Below are 13,557 nucleotides of genomic sequence, written 5' to 3'. Positions count from 1 at the left end.
GGAAGGAAAAGAAGGGAAAAAAGAAAAAGGAAGGAAGGAAGGAAAAGGAAAAAAAGAAAAAGGAAGGAAGGAAAAGAAGGAAAAAAAGAAAGAAAGAAAGAAAGAAAGAAAGAAAGAAAGAAAGAAAGCCAAAGCAAAGAACAGGGGGCCATCTGGCCCCTCCTCCTGCCATTCTTCATTTCTCCCTTCCTGACCAGGGGACTGGCAGAAGCAGGAACAGAAACCTGTCCCAAGGTCTTACCTGGTCCCTTGAAGGCGGCTTGTGAAAGCAAGCCCAGGGTTGCACGTTCTCAAGTGCTGCAAATCTCAGCCCCCAGTCACTGACGAACCCAGCGGTCAGTTGTTGTCCCACTGCCTGAGATGCTTGTTTCCTCCTAACCGTGACTTCATGAATGAATAAGCCAGATTGTTCTGGGCTGATGCGATACGCTGAATCAAAGCAAAGCATTGTATCTGAGGAGCGCCCTGGGACCCAACCGGGACCTCAGGATGAGAAGAAAGAGCTGTTTTGTTTTTTTTTATTTTCCTCCAAAAAAGTCATTTATTGAACTTGTTTTTAAACATTATTCAAAAATGAAAGAGTTAAGATTCTAGATAAAAAGGAAAGAAAATATGTGGTGTGAACACAACCCCCCCTCCAACTAAAGCAGGGGTGGGCAACCTTGGCTCTTTTAGGACTCGTGGACTTCAACTCCCAGAATTCCTGAACCAGCTGTGCTGAGGGGAAAGGGAGAGTTTCCAAGCTGAGCCATGGCTGGCTCAGGAATTCTGGGAGTGGAAGTCCACGAGTCATAAAGCGGCCTAGACCCAGGCCAGAGGTAGGTAACCTTGGCTCTTTTATGACTCGTGGACTTCAACTCCCAGAATTCCTGAGGCAGCCATGCTGAGGGGAAAGGGAGAAGTTTCCAAGCTGAGCCATGGCTGGCTCAGGAATTCTGGGAGTTGAAGTCCACGAGTCATAAAAGAGCCGAGGTTGCCTACCCCTAGAGTAAAGGAACTTTCTGATCTGTAAACATGCTCCACCACGTTGAGTAACAATACACCCCCCATGTCTTTCCCAAATGGGAAAGGGGGCCTTTGCAACCTGCTCCCACCCCCCGCCACACACAACGCAGGGGGAGGCCTCTGTCACTACGGCTGCTGTGACTCTACGGCCTGCCCGCCCTTTGACCTCTCTCTGCCAGGCACGGACTCCTGCGAAACCCCAGGCGACCCCCTCCGCGCCCGCCTGGGAAGTGGGACCTCTGAGCTCCGACGTGGGAGGAAAGGTGGGATTCGTGTGTTTCTGCTCGCACAAGTACAAAAAGAGACTTGCGCGGAAAGGAAAGGGAAGAGTATTTGGAACTGCAGGGGACTAACTCGCCGGGTTAGGATGCATCCCACCCTGCTTGACGCGGACGCGTTTTGTCAGCAAAGAGCTCTCGGAGAAGGAGGAGGAGAAGGGCCAAATGGAGAAAAGAAAAGCAGCCACCCGTCGGTTAGCTGGGACAGGCGCCGTTGAGCGAGAGCCGTCAAAGCCCTGTTAGGACATGCTGGACGTGACCAGGCCTTGCAGCATGATCATCAGGCGACGGGCAGGCTTGCTCACATTGTTGTGAGGCTCCACCTGCAGGAACTGGAAGAGTTTCTGCCGCACCTGGTTCATGACGGAGCCCATGTGGTCGCGGGTGATGGGGTCGCTGTGGTCGAGGTGCATCACTGCCTCCTCCAGGTAGCTGCAGGGGGAGGGAAGAGAAGACAGCCCAGAGTAAGCAGCCCATTCTGGTTAACATAGGGCAGTGATGGCGGACCTTTTAAGAGACCGAGTGCCCAAAACCCACCCTGCTCCACCCCCTGCCCCACCCGTCCGCAGGGCCACCCACCGCCTCCACGGCCTGCCGCAGCAGATCGCCCAGGCGGCCCTGCAGCGCCATGGTGGCCACGCCCTCTGCCCGCGCCCCACAGTATCGATGGGGCGCGAGGGTGGAGTCTTGTCCCTGCTGCCCAGCTGCCATGTGCTTGGCTGTGCTGCTCTGCGCAGGCCACACCTGGGCGGGCTGCTGGTGAGGGGGCCACAGGAAAGGCGGGGCTGGGGCGACGGTGCGTGTGCCCACAGAGAGGGCTCTGAGTGCCACCTCTGGCACGCCTGCCACAGGTTTGCCACCACTGCCATATGGTCAAGGAGGGCCTGGGATGGAATGTGGTCAGGAGGGAGAGTAAGGGGCAGCTCAAGCCGAATATTGTGTGAGACAGAGGGTGAAGACAGCCCTCCCAAATAATTCTCGGGAGTATCTCATGGATGCAAACAGTAGAGTGCTCGGCCTGGCCACATTTTGTCTGTAGACGTGAAACAACAGACAGCTCAGCTTTGGAAGAATTACCGTGTCTTATTTTTGGGTTTGGGGTCTGACACCCACTTTTCAATTTGGAAGAGTGGGTTTGCTTAATGCCTGGCTCACTTGCTTATAACGACTGCACTTAACGGTCGGTGCAATAAGTGTTCAGAAAAACGGATCCGCTCACGCATGTGCCTCAACTTACAACCACGACTGACCTAAAGGTCAGGTTTTCAATCGCAAATGTGGCTGTTCAGTTGAAGAAATGCCAATCTGTGCTTGTGTTTGGCCACTGGATTTTCAGCTCAGAAGCCAGAGAGGCAGTTGGCAGCCGGTGCCTCCCGCCCAACAAAACCAAAATTACATACGAAAGAACGCTGTGCACATACGGTTGCTCTGCCTTTCCCCAATCTGGATTTCCCCCCCCCCTTTCTTTTTAAGACCACAGTCTTGCCAGGGGAATTATCCACTGTAATCCTTTTGAAAGCCAGACAGGGTCCACCTTCCTGCACATACCACCAAAGTTTACTCACTTAAGTTTGAGCTCTGTCCGGGAGCCTAAATCTGAAGAGAGCTGCTGGATGAGAGACAGAAGGACTGGCTGGGACAGAGGACAAGGGTGCTGTCCGAAGACTTGCTGAGCGTCAACGGTCTCACAGACGTAGAGGACCAGGTTCAAATCCGCCGCAGTGAGAGCCTGCAAGTGTGAAAAGGGGCATACAGGAGATCCCTAGGAATGCTGGGACATTCTGATGTAAACAGGAAAAAGCACTGGGGTGATTATTTCCCAGAATTGCAATCCCCCCACGCTCACTTTTCTGCTCTCAGAAAAGTGTCCATTATGGAATTCTTAAAAGACCCAGAGGTTCCACAGATGAGGAGGCAAAAGAATGCCAAAAGAGTCATGAAACTGTTTTGATTGATCCCAAATGCAAAAGGAGACGTGGCACCTTCAAGAGTGCAGGCCCTGCTTATGGGTGTTGGAAGGGTTAGGGCTGGAGAAAGGATGGGAAACAGATAAATCTGACACCAGTATGTTGATGTTTATACAAGGAATTATCTATTATTCTGTATGTGCATGGACTGTGTGTATGTACACACACACACGCGCGCACACACAAGCTTGACAGCATGCAAACACCTGCACCTTAAAAGCTGGAATGGGCAACATATAATCTTCCAGATGTTGCTAAACAACCACCCCTAGCTACAATCCTTACTGAGGGATGATGGGAGCTGCAGTCCAGCAGCCCAAAAGTTACATATTCCTGCCTTTGAGAGAGAGAGAGAGAGAGGGAGGGAGAGAGAGAGAGGGACAGAGAAAAAGAGACAGAGACAGAGAGAGAGAGACAGAGACACAGAGAGAGAGACAGAGAGAGAGAGAGAGAGACAGAGACACAGAGAGAGAGAGAGAAGAGAGAGAAAGACAGAGAGAGACAGAGATAGAGACAGAGAAAAAGAGAGAGAGAAATAGACAGAGACAGAGACACAGAGAGACAGAGACACACAGAGAGACAGAGACAGAGAGAGAGACACACACACACACACACACACAGAGACACAAAGAGAGAGAGACAGAGACACAGAGAGAGACAGAGACAGAGAGAGAGAGGGAAGAGAGAGACAGAGGAAAGAGAGAGAGAGAAACAGAGACAGAGACTCCTAAAAGGACACCAGGAGATGCAGCTCGGCATTCTTGGCCTTGAAACCCCCCCAGTGGTTTTTCTTCATTAAGCCCTGCAACTGGTCCCCGGAAGGCCCGATAGGAAGGCCTCCCTGTGGGCAGTTGGGAGAGACTACCTGGCCATCGAGTCGGAAGGACGCATACCTGCTGGAAGGCTTGGTTCAGGTGTCCCTGCTGCAAAAGTTGCAGCATGTGAGCCTGCTGGGACTGGAAGTCTAGGTGGGTGGCAGGGATGGGCGTGCCTGCAGCTGAACGCATCGCCTGCATGATGCTGGAGGTGACAGCAGCCTGCTGCTCCTTCATGGCCGTGCTCACCTCCCCCTTGATGACTCGCTGTACCTGAGCCAAGATGGACTCTTGCATGCTGGACAAACGGTGGAAGAGAAGAAAAAAGGTCACAGGGATCCCACAGCACGGAGGGTGCGGAACATACGTTTCGCACTCGCTCAACACTTCTTAGTGGGTAGATAACAAGATGCAGCAAAACAGAATAACTGGCTCCGGTCCATCCAAACCTTCTATTGTGGCCTGCCTACCTAGCAAATGGCTTCCCCAACCTGGAGCTTCTTAAATGTTATCAGACTGAAATGCCAAAGAGAGCATCAAGTTTAATAAGAAGCTGTCATTGCCCCTTTGCAGGGGCTGAATAGGCAAAAAAGGAACAGCTTGAGTATTCTATTTTGTGCAGCCACTGAAATTCTAGGGAGATTTAATGTAGATCACAGGCAATCATTTTTCACACCTTCTCCTAATTCAGGGGTCACTAACCCCAGGTCCGTGGACCGGCACCGGTCTGAAGCATGCCAGCAACCGGTCTGCACAAACAAGCAAAGCCCCATCCGTGGGATGCAGGCAGCACACAAAACCACGCACTCTACGGTCTGTGGAAAAACCTTCCTCCACGGAACCGGTCCCTGGTGCCCAAAAGGTAGGGGGCCTTTGTCCTAATTGCTCTGAACACAGAGACGTTGGGCAAGATGAGGGAGATGTTTCATTTCTAGATGGAGGGAAGCTTCCAGTGCTGAGAAGTCTGGCTAATGTGAAGAAGTGGTAACCCTCAAGGGCATCAGAACAGACAGTCAGAAAAGACATGGGGTCCAGATCTCTCATAACACACCAAGGCTCTAATTGCACCAGTTGGCTTGTGGATTCTTGTCTATGATCTACCAAAGGTACCCACAACTCTTAATCTGACTTTTGTGCAAGTACAGGATGGATGTTGCAACAGTAGGTGATAATCAACTCCTCCTACAGATGGTGCCCCCCTAGGTTCCCACAAACTCACTTGCCCACAATGACGTGAAGCTGATGCTGAACCTCAGAATGCACGCTGGCTGTGATGGTGGATGCCATTTGGTCAGTTGCGCTCTGGAAAGAGTTGACCATCTGCCGGAGCTGGCCCAAGAGAGAATCCCGGGCTTCTTGTTCTCGCATCTTCTTATTCTTCAACTGAGCCTCCAACTGAAGAATATCTAGGAGAGAGAGAATTCATAAAATGTCCAGTGGTGTGACTGAAGCCAATTTTCCCCATATCCACCATCTCCCAATGCTTCCTCTCATCAACTTTGCTTACAATCCCTGGTTGTAAGTTTACAGCCGGTTTGCTTATCAACCGTTCGAAGTTACAACGGCCTGGGAAAGTAAATTTACAGCCCATTCTTGAAGTGGATTTGGACTTATGACCATGTGGTTCTCTTAAGGACCGCTGTCACTTTTCTAATGATTGTCGTAAAAATAACTGTAAATTGAGTCTGACCATGCGGTGGCTTGGCTTACAACCGCCATGATTTACGACGAAAAAGCTCCAACGTGGTTTAAGTTGGGGGCTACTTGTAATGGGTCTTATGCCCTCACTCTCACCCAAACATTGCACTGTTTTTCAAACTCTACTACAAGGCATAGGAAATTCATGAACTTACACGAATCTCACCAAATGTCTTGCCTGGATATCTGCTGTGGATTTTCTGCTCATACAAAAAAAAAAGTGCAATCTCTAGAAGCCGGAGACCTTTGCCAAAACACTGGAAATGTTCCTTGGATGAAGATTTCACCTGAACATTCTGAGATCGTTACCAGTCCAGAGAAGCAGGGCTACACACCCTATTCAAAATTTCACTGGAACTCCCCCTGTTCGAGAACGCGGCGTTTGAGTCTTGCTCAGCAAGATTAACTATGATCTTTAAAGCCAAGCGGAACAACCTCAACAACAATCTCTTTCAAAGGGGTCCCATGGGAATTATTCCAAATGGGAGAGATTTCCATTATTGTGGAACCAATCCTGAGGAGGTGTTCAGTAATGACCAGCTGGAGACTTCTATCAGCAGAAATAGCTGAGAGACACAGGGCCTCCCGACGCAGGAGCTCCACTCTTAGATCACACCCTGACATCCCTGAACACAAAAGCTGTTCAACTGGCATTCCTTTCACCTGCTTTAGTAAACCATCACTCCCATTTCCTGGATTGGGAGCAAACCGCCGGGAAACAGAAGGGCAGTAAAAAGGACATACATTCTTGCGTGCCTTGTTTGAAGGTGTCGTTGATTTGCTGGAACATCGACTGGCAGCTCTTTTCAAAAGCAGGTAGAACTATACTTTGAAAGGCCTCCCGAAATGCTGTCTGCATGGGCACCTGTAAGGTATCGGTGGCTGACCGGGCGATGGTGTCGGTAAGGTTCTGGAAACCAAGAAGGCAGAAATCCCCAAAGGTTAGATTAGAGAACCTCTATTGTCATTTTTTGTTTTGTTTTACTGTGGGCACAACGGCACACATTAAAAGTGGAATTTAGTTGCCTGCTCTCGAAGTGTACACATACACAACACCCATTTAAACATACTATATACAACATATGTATAGACCAAGGGTAGGCAACCTTGGCTCTTTTATGACTCGTGGACTTCAACTCCCAGAATTCCTGAGCCAGCCATGCTGAGGGGAAAGGGAGAGGTTTCCAAGCTGAGCCATGATGGCTCAGGAATTCTGGGAGTTGAAGTCCACGAGTCATAAAAAGAGCCAAGTTTGAAGACCCCTGGTTTAAATATTTAAAAAATTTTCCTCACACTCACGTGATCAAAATTCAGGCATTTGGGCAGGGGTAGGCAACCTTGGCTCTTTTATGACTCGTGGACTTCAACTCCCAGAATTCCTGAGCCAGCCTTGCTGAGGGGAAAGGGAGAGGTTTCCAAGCTGAGCCATGCTGGCTCAGGAATTCTGGGAGTTGAAGTCCACGAGTCATAAAGCGGCCTAGGCCTAGGCCAGAGGTAGGCAACCTTGGCTCTTTTATGACTCGTGGACTTCAACTCCCAGAATTCCTGAGCCAGCCATGCTGAGGGNAAAGGGAGAGGTTTCCAAGCTGAGCCATGCTGGCTCAGGAATTCTGGGAGTTGAAGTCCACGAGTCATAAAAGAGCCAAGGTTGCCTACCCCTGGTATAGACCCACACCCTTACATAGAAGTAACATATAAATATTAATCACTGTCCCTCTTGAATACATAACGGATGGAGGAAGCTTGAGCATTCACAAGGTTTATACCGTATGGAACAAAACTGTGACTGAATCTGGATGTTCTGCTTCGGGTACCACGGAGCCTCCTTCTCCTCCCAGAATGGACGAAGGAAAACAGGTTGTGGAGAGGATGTGTAGCCTCCCAGACAATCTTACAAACCCCACTAAACGCTGCTAAAATGATCTCCGTGCAACAGAGGTCACTAAAGTGGCACCTGCTCTCCCGTTGGCTGAATCCTGCCAATTTAAGGCTGTTTATGTGGCTAGTCCTTGACTTACGGTTGTAAGAGAGCAGGCAACTAAATTTCACTTTTAATGTGGGCCATTTAGCGATTGCCTGAAGCAACAAGGGCACCGAGAAAAGCGAATGACGACCGTGGCAGCATCCGCGGAGACACACGGTCAAAATGCACGTGCTTGGCAATCAGCACGGACTTTGCAACGGTGGCGGCCTCCTGGGGTCGTGGGATTGCCACCCGTAACTTTCTCAAGACGGCTTCTGACAAGCCAAGTCAAGGGGGAAGTGGGGTTGGCTTAACCATCGTGTCATTTCGCTTCGCAACTGCAGGGATTGGCTTAACAGCTGTGGCCAAGAAAGAAAGAAAGAAAGAAAGAAAGAAAGAAAGAAAGAAAGAAAGAAAGAAAGAAAGAAAGAAAGAAAGAAAGAAAGAAAGAAAGAAAGAAAGAAAGAAAGAAAGGTCGTAAAATCTGGCGCGACTCATTTAGGAACCGCCTTGCTCAGCGATGGAAATTCTGGCCCCCAGTTGTGGAGGTAAGTTGAGGGCTACCTGTAGCTTCAGCTGAAGAGGTGCGTAACCTGAACAGATGCACCAGCGAAGGATGTGCTCGTACATGCTCCAAAACATAGCGTAGTGAATTTGCTCTTGGAAGCTTCTCACCTTTGATTTCACCAATTTGGCAATGTTCTCCTTCAGTGTCCCTTCGATGGCTGTTAGCTTATTTGCAATAGTGTTACTCAGCTGTCCAGTGATGGGATCCAAGCTCTTAGATACACCTGTTTAACGAGAGACCAAATCCTTTTTGGGGGGGAGGAGTGAACTGTGTAAGAAAGCCTGCAGGTGAACACGCTCCGAAAACAGAGAGAAGGCAACATATACAGCTGGAGAACACCTTCCAGCGGCCTTCATCTCACTTATCTTAGCTATAATTCACAGGCACTGGAGTTCAACACCATCTGTTGTCCATCACGGTTAACATTCACATTTTTTTACTGCCCTGTAACCATCTCTTCGAAAGCAAGAAACCAGGCAAAAATAAAAAAGCTAATGGGTGCTATTGGGAAGAACCAGAAATGCTTCTCATGGCAAATCCAGGCAATCCAAATCATGCCCTTGAACTGGATCCATCTTTTTTTTTTTTAGTATTTCTAACTCAAAATCCAGATCCTCGAGAGAAATAGCCTAAGAGTGACGTGTTTCTCCCTGCAGGATGTTTTGCAAGCAATTCGTCACCCGCGGTGCAAGACTTACACGGGGGAACGGTCTTTTTCATCTCCTCGCGGATGGTCCTCTCCAGTCGATTGCAGGCAGCCGTGGAGAGGGACTGGGAGAGCTGTTGGGACAGGTGCTCTTGCAGCTGACCGCTGCGCTGCTGACCTTCCGCCAGAGCCTGTTCCAGCCTCCGCTCTGAAACGAAGAGTTAAGGAACATGGAAAGGAAAGGGTGCACAGGCTACGCTCAAGAGAGCCCGAAGATAACAATAGCAATGCCGGTAGCGCTTAAGACTGTGGTGACGAACCTATGGCACACGTGCCACAGGTAGCATGCAGAGCTCTCTCTGTGGGCATGCGCGCCGTCGCCCCAGTCCTAGGCCTTCAGCTGGCTTTTATAAAACCTTTTCGCTTTAGACCTCTGCCGACGTGTGCAAAAAAAAAAAAAAAAGGGTTCAATCAAGTGTTCCAATATCTCAGGGGCTGCCATAAAGAAGAGGGAGTCAAGCTATTTTCCAAAGCGCCTTAAGGCAGGACAAGAAGCAACGGGTGGAAACTAATCAAGGAGAGAAGCAACCTAGAACTAAGGAGAAACTTCCTGACAGTGAGAACAATTAACCAGTGGAACAACCTGCCTCCAGAAGCGGTGAATGCTCCAACACTGGACGTTTTTAAGAAGAGACTGGACAGCCATTTGTCTGAAATGGTATAGGGTTTCCTGCCTGAGCAGGGGGTTGGACTAGATGACCTTCAAGGTCCCTTCCAACTTTACTATTATTATTATTATTATTATTATTATTATTATTATTATTATTATAACTTCTCCTGGGGAAAAAAAAGATCTCACAAAGTTGGAATTGATTGATTGAACTTTTTAGTCCCACCCCGTCTGCCGTTACCACCGCAGCCATGCCCACCCATTGGCTACGCCCACCTGGCACCCAACGATACATAAGTGGGCTTTGGGTTACAATTTGGGCACTCGGTCTCTAAAAAGTTCGCCATCACTGACTTAAGACTTATATACCGCTTAATAATGCTTTACAGCCCTCTCTAAGTGGTTTGCAGACTCAGCATCTTGGCCCCCCCCAACAATCTGGGTCCCCATTTTACCGACCTCAGAAGGACGGAAGGCTGAGTCAACCTTGAGCCGGTCAGGATTGAACTGCTGGCAGTCGGCAGAATTAGCCGACACTACTGCATTCTAACCTCTGCTCTACCACAGCTCTGATCAGACTCAATGGCAAGGCTTCAGATATGCAACTTAGTAAGGCTTGGCTTGAGAGACAGTTTGGTGCAATGGTTAAGACGTCAGGCTAGGAACCAGGAGACCGCGAGTTTCTAGTCTCACCTTAGCCACAATGCCGGCTGGGTGATCCTGATTTTTTTTCTCAGCCCTAGGAAGCAGGCAATGTCAAACCCTTTCTGAAAAACCTTGCTAAAAAAACCTGCAGGGACTTGTCCAGGCAGTCTCTAAGAATCAGAAGGGGGAAAAAATGGCTTGGCAAGGCTTATATTTGGCTTAAGGCTCTCAGACACACTATAAGCACGGCTAGCTAGTAATTTTTGCAATACATTAGGAAAGAAACACTAAGCAGTTTTTTGCCTGAATGTGCAATTCTCTAGTCTGATACTTCTTTCTTTCAGGGCCATCATGATACAGTAGTTAAAGTGCTGGCCCAGAAATTGGGAAATCCAAATTCTAGTCTTCTTTAGCCCCAGGCACCAGTTGGGAGATGTTGGGCTGATCACTCCCTCTCAACCTTAAATAAATAACTGCAGCAAACAAGTCGATAAAACAAAACCTCTTGTTGAACTATGCGCTGATAGCTTTGTGGTAAGAACTAGGAGAGCATTGTTATGGGATGAAAAATAACAATATCAAGTTCTCTTTCTCGCCCTCTCGCCTTTTTATTGACTTACAGACTTTTTATCTTTTGTTCCTAGGCCTTGAAGATAACATTTCTTTGCTGGCAAACTTTGGCTGTCACTTTAACTCCCTCACTGACATCACCAGGGAAAAAGCCTGGGTGGTAGATAGTGGGGAAAAAAACAAAATATTGCCCAGAACAAAGAAAAACTGGTTGAGGGACAATTGTCAGTACAGAAGGAGACAGTTTCCTGCAAAGAAATGGCAACTTCCTCGCTAATCGGACTTAGCTAAAGATGACATTCTTCATACTGTTTCTCCTTTTTTATTTGGCACAGAATTTAAAAAAAAAAATCAGTGCAGTAAAATTTTAACATTTTAACCTTTTCTGCTCTCTCAATTTTTTCAAGTTGTTTAGAGAACACTGGGGTTTTTTTTTCCTTCTCTTTTTTTATGATTCTAATCCCTTTTTATCAGGTTATGAGGTGTAAATACAGCAAATAGAAAAAAAAATCACTAAGTACTTCGAGCAAACGGGCCCTCTTCCTTCTTCCAGCCAAGTACATTTGTGTGTAGAAACATGAAAGTTGGCAAAGAGGGGAAGAGAACCTGTGGCTTAGTGGCTAAATCACTGCCTAGTATGTATAACTTCCCAGGTTCGAATCCCATAAAGGGTATGGCTAACTGATGAAGGCCAAAAAGCCAGAAATGGTCCATCTTAGTCTCCCAATTTAATTCTTTACTCTTTGTCAGAAAAAAGAAATTTGGATATAAAACATGAAAGTCTACAACAGTGATGGCGTGGTAACGGCAGACTGGGTGGGACTAAAAAGTTCAATCAATCAATTCCAACTTTGCAAGATCTTTTTTTTCCCCGCGAGAAGTTGAAATTGACTGATTAAACCTCTTTTTTTTTGCACATGGCGGCGGAGGCCTAAAGCGAAAAGGTTTTATAAAACCCAGCTGAAGGCCTAAGACTGGGGCGACGGCGCGCGTGCCCACAGAGAGGGCTCTGACTGCCGCCTCTGGCACCCGTGCCATAGGTTCGCCACCACTGGTCTACAAGAACGCAAGGCCACTACGGTGACCGCCAAACCCAATGCTGAATGGGACAAATTCCAATTAGCCTTTTCTAGGGAGGATACGTTCCTGCTCGTGCTGGGAGTCGACCACCCGCTCGATGTGACCCATAAGAGAGCTCTGGACGGCATCCAGGTGATCTGCCAGCCTCTGCATCAGCTCCATCTGATTTTGTCTCAGTTCAGCAATCTCCCTTTGCTGAGTCCTGAGCAGGGACATCAGCTCCTCCTGGTACCCGGGAGCACTCTAGAGAGAAAAGGCACAAGATAAACACCGGCATGCTGTGGTTTTCAGTGGATCTTGCTGTTTTTGTTCAGAGAAATCCAACTGAGTTTGTCCCTCTTTTTCTCTTATATATATATGTATTTTATTGATTTTCTCATTTTACAATCAGACATTGAAAAAGCAGCGTGTTGTCTGGGTCAATCAATAATTCAGTGATGTACATAAATCTTTAGTGTAAGTCTAATATTACAACATCAAGCATTTCCCCTCTTTTTTTCTGGTGGTACCTGTTTTCCCAGAGTGGGCAAACACAAATACAAATTACAAAGATGTTTTTATTTAGTTGATCATAAATAGTAAGGGCTTGTCCCTCTTGTAGAGAATGAACTGGACCCGTGGCCCACGGGGGTCATTCGGGAGAATGGCAGAAAATACTCATAAATGACGCCAACGAAGAAACGTTTGGGAAGAAGCATTTATTTCAGTTAACGTCTGTGGCCTCAGGATCAGAAGAACTACATGGAACTGTCCATGTTCTAATCTGCTTTCTTAATACAGATTTCAACATTACTTTATTGTACTACTTTTAAATACATCAGCGTGGCCAGCTTTAACTTAGGCTTGATTGGGAGGCAATTATTCCAACAGGCTCACTTTCTCCTGATAGAAAGAAGGAACCAGGTGAGCAGATCAACCCTCAAGGTAACGACATCGAGTTTTAAATTCTTAAGGCAAGCGTGATCCTGGGTGCGAATGATCAATAAAAAATCTAGGAAGAGAGCCCTAACCATTGATATCATTGCGACGACTTCATTTCATCCCACAATTCTAAATCTATGCAAATCTGGGGCGGGAGGGAGGGGGGGGAGAAGTAGAAAGGAGTTTCTTATGGGGAAAAGAAACTGCAAAAAAATAATAATAAATAAAGTGTTTGCACTAACCTGCTGATCAAAGGACCCCGGGGACTGTGTCGCATCCCTACAACCGAAGAAAAGGCGTTAAGCGAGGCATTGTCAGGAAGAACATTACAACTTCAATTTCAATGGCTCTTCCTTAGACAGAAAACAATCTTCTTCTGATAATTTCTCACCCCAGTTAACTGAGTTGTCTTGTTTTCTCAATACCGTGACAACAATAAATGGAAGCACGTAAGTTAAAAAAGCCCAAGGACAAATTCCTAGCTTGACAAAGATAACGGGTCTTTTCCAACTTGGCGCCTCCCCAGATGTAGGGCAGTACAACCGTTTGCACTGTACAGTGCAAGGAGGTTGATTGTTTTAAAATAGGTTGAAAGGTAATGGTGGGCTTGAATATCACATTTGAGATTGATAGATAGATGGCTAGACAGAAAGACAGACAGACAGATAAGAAGCTAGCTAGTATCTCAAAGGATTCCTAGTATTCAGCAGATGTCATTCCTGCGTTTTAAT

At 47.6% G+C, this 13,557-nt stretch overlaps 1 protein-coding gene across 1 annotated transcript in view; it reads right to left on the bottom strand.

The window, feature by feature from the left end:
* Positions 1-1,323: 1,323 nt before the first annotated feature.
* Positions 1,324-13,557, bottom strand: part of EDC4 (enhancer of mRNA decapping 4) — a 36,295-nt gene continuing 24,061 nt past the window's right edge. Inside the window, exons 21-29 of the mRNA XM_029284453.1 lie at positions 13,069-13,105; positions 11,968-12,148; positions 8,993-9,148; positions 8,402-8,517; positions 6,508-6,673; positions 5,285-5,471; positions 4,144-4,363; positions 2,849-3,012; positions 1,324-1,715 (exon numbers count right to left, since the gene is read on the bottom strand). Of these exons, the coding sequence (XP_029140286.1) occupies positions 1,523-1,715; positions 2,849-3,012; positions 4,144-4,363; positions 5,285-5,471; positions 6,508-6,673; positions 8,402-8,517; positions 8,993-9,148; positions 11,968-12,148; positions 13,069-13,105 (1,420 nt within the window). The 3' untranslated portion in view covers positions 1,324-1,522. The remainder of the gene's footprint in view (positions 1,716-2,848; positions 3,013-4,143; positions 4,364-5,284; positions 5,472-6,507; positions 6,674-8,401; positions 8,518-8,992; positions 9,149-11,967; positions 12,149-13,068; positions 13,106-13,557) is intronic.

This window comes from Protobothrops mucrosquamatus, unplaced genomic scaffold, assembly GCF_001527695.2.
Source record: "Protobothrops mucrosquamatus isolate PMUCROS unplaced genomic scaffold, P.Mucros_1.0 scaffold605, whole genome shotgun sequence".
NCBI lineage: Eukaryota > Metazoa > Chordata > Lepidosauria > Squamata > Viperidae > Protobothrops > Protobothrops mucrosquamatus.
The sequence above is the reverse complement of the archived record's forward strand: the minus strand, read 5'-3'. Positions and strand labels throughout refer to the sequence as shown.